Below are 5,549 nucleotides of genomic sequence, written 5' to 3' on the forward strand. Positions count from 1 at the left end.
GCGGGCGAGCCTGGCAGCTTCGCGGAGAAGCCAGCATCGTGACACCCGCATCCTCCACCCGAAATGTGTCTGTGTGAGTGCGGAGCACGCAGCCAGCGCCTCACTTCCCGCCCTGTGGCCATGGCAGTGACTGTCTAGGGAGTGCCACAGCCAGGGCTGCGGGAAGGACGTCCTCTAAAAACTCAGAATCGTTACTGTCCCAGGAACTAACCACAGGGGCCTTCAGGGCAACGGGAAGTGCGGCCACGAGGACCCCAGGCTACTGAAGCACAGACGGCACCCTGCAGACGAAGCCGAGGACGCGGGCGGGCACGGAACCAGTGGAGGCACGTGCGCGGGGGCCTCGGCCGGGCCCTCGGGCCATGCCAGCAGAGCGCAGCCCTCTCAGCACATCCAAGTCCACAACCGCCACTGTGGGCACAGGTGGAGAACCCCAGAACCAGGAGCAGGGGGACAGGGGGCTGACGGGGGCAGGCACGGGGGTGGGCACTTCCTCCAGGCCTCCTGCTGCCCGGAGAGGAAGCAGAGCTGGGAGGAGCCCGCCCGTGAGCCCAGGGCTGGCCCGCCAGATGCCACAGCTCAGTGTATCCAAGGCCGAACCTCGCCGTCTGGGGACGCCAGGTCATTATAGGAAATGAATCCTGACAGCCGTCTGTGATGCAAACACCTCTCTCAGAGGCTGGTCAAAAGACACCAGCATCCAGCTACAAGAGGAGCACAGTCTGAAGACACGCGGGAAAACACGGAGAAACAGAAAACTCCGAGAGGAGGCCGGCCTCAGAGCTACTGCAGCCTAATCTGCGGCCGGTCGCAGTAAAAGGAATCACTGGAAGTTCCTGTTTCTGGTGCAAGTAAAAGTGACATCCACACTACACTGTAGTCTAAAGCATCCTGTCTATAAAAAATGCAGGGACTTCCTGGACTCCCAGTTCCCTCTGCAGGGGCACAGGTTCAATCCCTGGTCGGGGAACTGAGATTCCAAATGCTGTGTGGTGCAGCCAAAAAAATGTACAATATGCATACCTTAACTGAAAAACACTTTATTGCTAAAAAATGCTCACCATCACCTGAGCCTTTAGGAAGATGCAATTGGTTCACAACAGTCATGTCGCAGGTTGCTGATCCCAGACTCCCACCATGATCATAATCATATCAAAGGTTTGGAATGCTGAGAATTTCCAAAATGTGACACAGAGATCGACATAAGCACCGCCCTTGGGAAAGTGCAGGAGGGTTTCCACAGGCCTTCAGGGCATACAGTACAGGAAGGGGCGTGCAGGGCGAGGCCCATCAGCACAGCGCGACTCGGAGAGCCGAGCAGGACGCCGGCGCTTACTCACGCAGGACAGGCCACACACGCCACACGCACACACATGCAACACACACAGAACACATCACACACAGAACACAGGCGACACACACAGAACACACGTGATGCACACACAACAGGCCCCCCCTACAGAACACATCACACATACAACACACGCGACACACAGAGAACACACGTGACACACACACAACAAGCCACACATACACCACATGCATCACACACACAGAACAGGCTGCACACAGAGAACACACGTGACACACACAGAACACACGTGACGCACAGAGAACACAAATGACACACAGAGAACACATGTGACGCACACACAACAGCTCCCCCCACAGAACACATGCAACACACAGAGAACACACGTGACACACACAGAACAGGCCACACACGTCACACACAGAACACATGTGACACACAGAGAACACACGTGACACACAGAGAACAGGCCACACATACACCACACGCAACATACACAGGACAGGCCACACACACCACACACGTGACACACAGAGAACAGGCCACACACCACACACGTCACACACGCAACACACAGAGGACACACGTGATGCGCACACAACAGCCCCCCCACAGAACACATCACACACAGAACACACACAACACACACAGAACACACGCGACACACCACAACAGGCCACACATACACCACACATAGAACACACGCGACACACACAGAACAGGCCACACACAGAACACATCACACACAGAGAACACATATCACACACACAGAACAGGCCACACACACACCACACACACCACACACACAGAACACACGTGACACACACAGAACACACGTGACACACACAGAACAGGCTACACATACACCACACATAGAACACACGCAACACACACAAGACAGGCTACACACAGAGAACACACGTGACACACACAGAACAGGCCACACACAGGACACACACGACACGCACAGAGAACACACGCGACACACAGAGAACACATGTGACACACACAGAACAGGCCACACACACAACACACACATTACTCACACAATACACATGACACGCACAGAACAGGCCACACACAGAAAGAACACATCACACACACAACACACACGACACACACAGAGAACACACGTGACACATCACACACACAACATACGCGACACACAGAGAACACACGTGACACACAGAGAACAGGCCACACACACACCACACATGATACACACAACACACGTGACACACACAGAATAGGCTACACACACATCACCCACCGTGTCCCCTGCAGCCGTGGTCCCCACTGCAGAGGGTCTCTGGGGACAGCTCCGCACTGCCCTCGCCATAGTCCTCATCACACACACCACCCACATCACACACACAGAACACACGTGACACACAGAGAACAGGCAACACACACCACCCACACATCACACACTAGCACACACACACTCTCTCACACACACACAACACATATCACACACACACACAGCCTGCCTCAAGCTTACCGCAAATCACAGCTCAATTCACAAGCAGCGCTGAGAAACACGCACAGCCAAGCGTCCCCTGTCTGTATGCCTGGGGCTCGGCCTCGGCCTCTCAAACAGGGAGACGGGACCACGACGGGATGAGAGGAGCTGCAGCCAACATTCCCCCCAACGGGAACCCTAATCTCAGTGGCACTGCTCAGCTACATCACAGGGAACGAGACCAGCCTGCAAACAGGAGCCTTTACCTGGGAGTGAGGAAGGCAGGATCCCTGCAGCCGCGGTCCCCACCGCAGAGGGTCTCCGGGGACAGCTCCGCCTCACTGCCCTCGCCATAGTCCTCGAAGTGCTCCTCACCACCTATAACCGCGACCACGGACTGGCCCTGCAGGTGGGACCTGCGGAGGCAAAGGAGAGTCAGCTGCCGCCTCGGGACCGAGGAGCCCAGAGCTGCGGATGTGACCCGAGCCTCTGTTCGGAGCCCACGGCGACCACACGTGTGAGTGGCGCCTATTCCTGCAGTCATTCTGGGAAAGATAAACTCAGGTGACTGACTTTGCCCGTGGACTCCGCCTGGCCCAGCCGACCCCACACCACCACGTCCGTAACCAACACTTCACGATCTGTGTCCCCCAGTCACCAGGTGCCCTGGAGCCCAGGGCTCACTGCACCCCAGCTCCCGCAGACACTCCTGGCCGGGGCCGGACCCCTCCTCCCCACAGCCCCCCACCCCAGAACCCATGAGTAGGCACTGGAGCTGCCCCTTGGGGGGCCCAGGGGTCACGGAGGCCGTCCGTCCTCTGCCCAGACCCACAGCCACACACACGCAGCTTGGGCTCCACCGTGACCCAGCCGGGGGCTCAGGATCTCAGCCATCTCTGAAGAGCACCCTGAGTCTGCCTGCCACCTGCCAGCCACTGAAGCCAAGAAGAAGGGATTCCTCCCGACAGCCGCCTGATCACACAGAGCTGCTTTCTGTTTCTCCAGACGAGCTGCTTGTGTGTGCACGTGCCCAGACCCGGGACAGGAAGCTGCCTGCATGGCGAGAGGGACCCTGCCCAGCCTCCGCGGGTTGGATCCGGGTGCTCGGGGCAGCGAGCGGCCAGGCGCGTGTCCCCACGTCAGAGGGGATGTGCACCTCGTGCTGGGGGCCTGGGGCGGGCCGCAAGCGCGGCACACACCACGACAACAAGAAGACAGGTGACCTCAGCTCAGATCGGCATCCTGTCGCCGATTCAGGCACGTCTCACACTGAGGCTCACATGATGTCAGTGCGTCCTGACAGCAAGTCACTGCTTAGGCAGCACAACAGACCAAGGCTGGAAAGTTTCAGAGAAAATCAAAGACCTCATAATGGTTTCCTGGGTTTGGCATTTCTCCAGCTTTGGTTACTTAACCCAGATGGAATTAAACGAACTTACCTGATTACCTTAAAAACACTGGTTAGGAAGCTGCGCTAAGGCAGTGCCCCAGCCCCACGTGCTGCATCGTAACCCTCTCTCCCCAGCCCCTGAGGAGTCGCGCAGGCTCTGTCCTCACACACGGGGCTCAGCCCGCGGCCCCCACAGCTGTCCCTCTGGCCCCAGCAGAACCGAGAGCCCACTGTGCACACCTGACCGCCCCCCACCAGATGGCCACCCCCACCATGGCAAGCCAAGGAAGACTCCAGTAAATGCAGCAATAAACTATGTTCGAAGATTGGGAAGCCCATACTTCAAGATGCTGGTTCTGTCAAATAACCTGTGGACCCAGCACACGCCTGCCCAGCCCAGCAGGTGCCCTCCCCAGAGACTGGCAAGCCGAGTCTGGGATCCACATGGACGCACCAAGGCCAAAGCAGCAGACAGCCCTGGAGAGGGGGCTGGAAGCGCACACGCCGGAACCACGCGGTGCTGACCCACGCAGGGCACACACAGCTAAGCAGGCCGGCCAGCACAGCACACACACTCGGCCACCGCGGGGGCCAGCGAGCAAAGAGAAAGCTTCAAACCGAGCCTGAGCCAATGGACGTCCTGATGCCTCTGTCTCCCGAGGATGGGAGATGTGACCCCTGCCTCACAGCACACACAGGAGATGCAGGGCTGAGAACAGTGGCAAAACAATAAAGCTTTCAAACAAGTGCAAGTACCACTGCAGTGATGTGGAGTGAGCAGAGACTGAAACAGCACAGGCAGCCAACCACAGACACACCAGATGCCTCGGAGAATGAGAAGCTACCCCGAACGAGTGGCGGGGGGAACACGCTTGCAGCACACCTGGACAGAGGGGACCCCTGAGACACAGCAAGGGCTCCAACCACTGAGGCCAGAGGACCTGGGAGGCCAGGTCTACCCACGCCTGTCTGCACGAGACAACTGACACGGAACTGAGGAGCAGCACCCGCTCACTGTCCCATTTCTTGCGGACCAGCTTGCAGAGCTGTCAACAAAGGGGCACCAGCCTGCAGGGGAGAGGGTCTCCACCAGGCAGCATGCCAGCAAGGCATCACCCATCAGGCTCCTGTGAGACCTAGGTGAGGACCGGCCATTCTGCGCCAGGACAGGATATGGAGAAGCAGACGATGCCAGGAGCTGCCAGGATGGAGCAGCCAGAGCCTGCGGGCAGCTGGCTGGCAGGGAGCCACCCAACGCTGCCTGAGACCATCCGACCCACAGTAACCCCTATAGCCGAGACCGAGCCCCAGGCACACCCGGATCCGCGAAGACAAAGCCTGCACAGAAAGACATGACACTTACATGAAGCAGCTTCATCCAGGAA

The 5,549-nt window shown here is 58.2% G+C and overlaps 1 protein-coding gene across 1 annotated transcript in view; it reads right to left on the bottom strand.

Moving 5' to 3' along the window:
• RAB11FIP3 (RAB11 family interacting protein 3 (class II)) overlaps nt 1-5,549 on the bottom strand; it is a 60,917-nt gene that overhangs the window by 14,400 nt on the left and 40,968 nt on the right. Inside the window, exon 5 of the mRNA XM_010840983.1 lies at nt 3,041-3,190. Coding sequence (XP_010839285.1) covers nt 3,041-3,190 — 150 coding nt within the window. The remainder of the gene's footprint in view (nt 1-3,040; nt 3,191-5,549) is intronic.

Source organism: Bison bison, unplaced genomic scaffold (assembly GCF_000754665.1).
Source record: "Bison bison bison isolate TAMUID 2011002044 unplaced genomic scaffold, Bison_UMD1.0 scf7180017846849, whole genome shotgun sequence".
Classification (NCBI taxonomy): domain Eukaryota; kingdom Metazoa; phylum Chordata; class Mammalia; order Artiodactyla; family Bovidae; genus Bison; species Bison bison.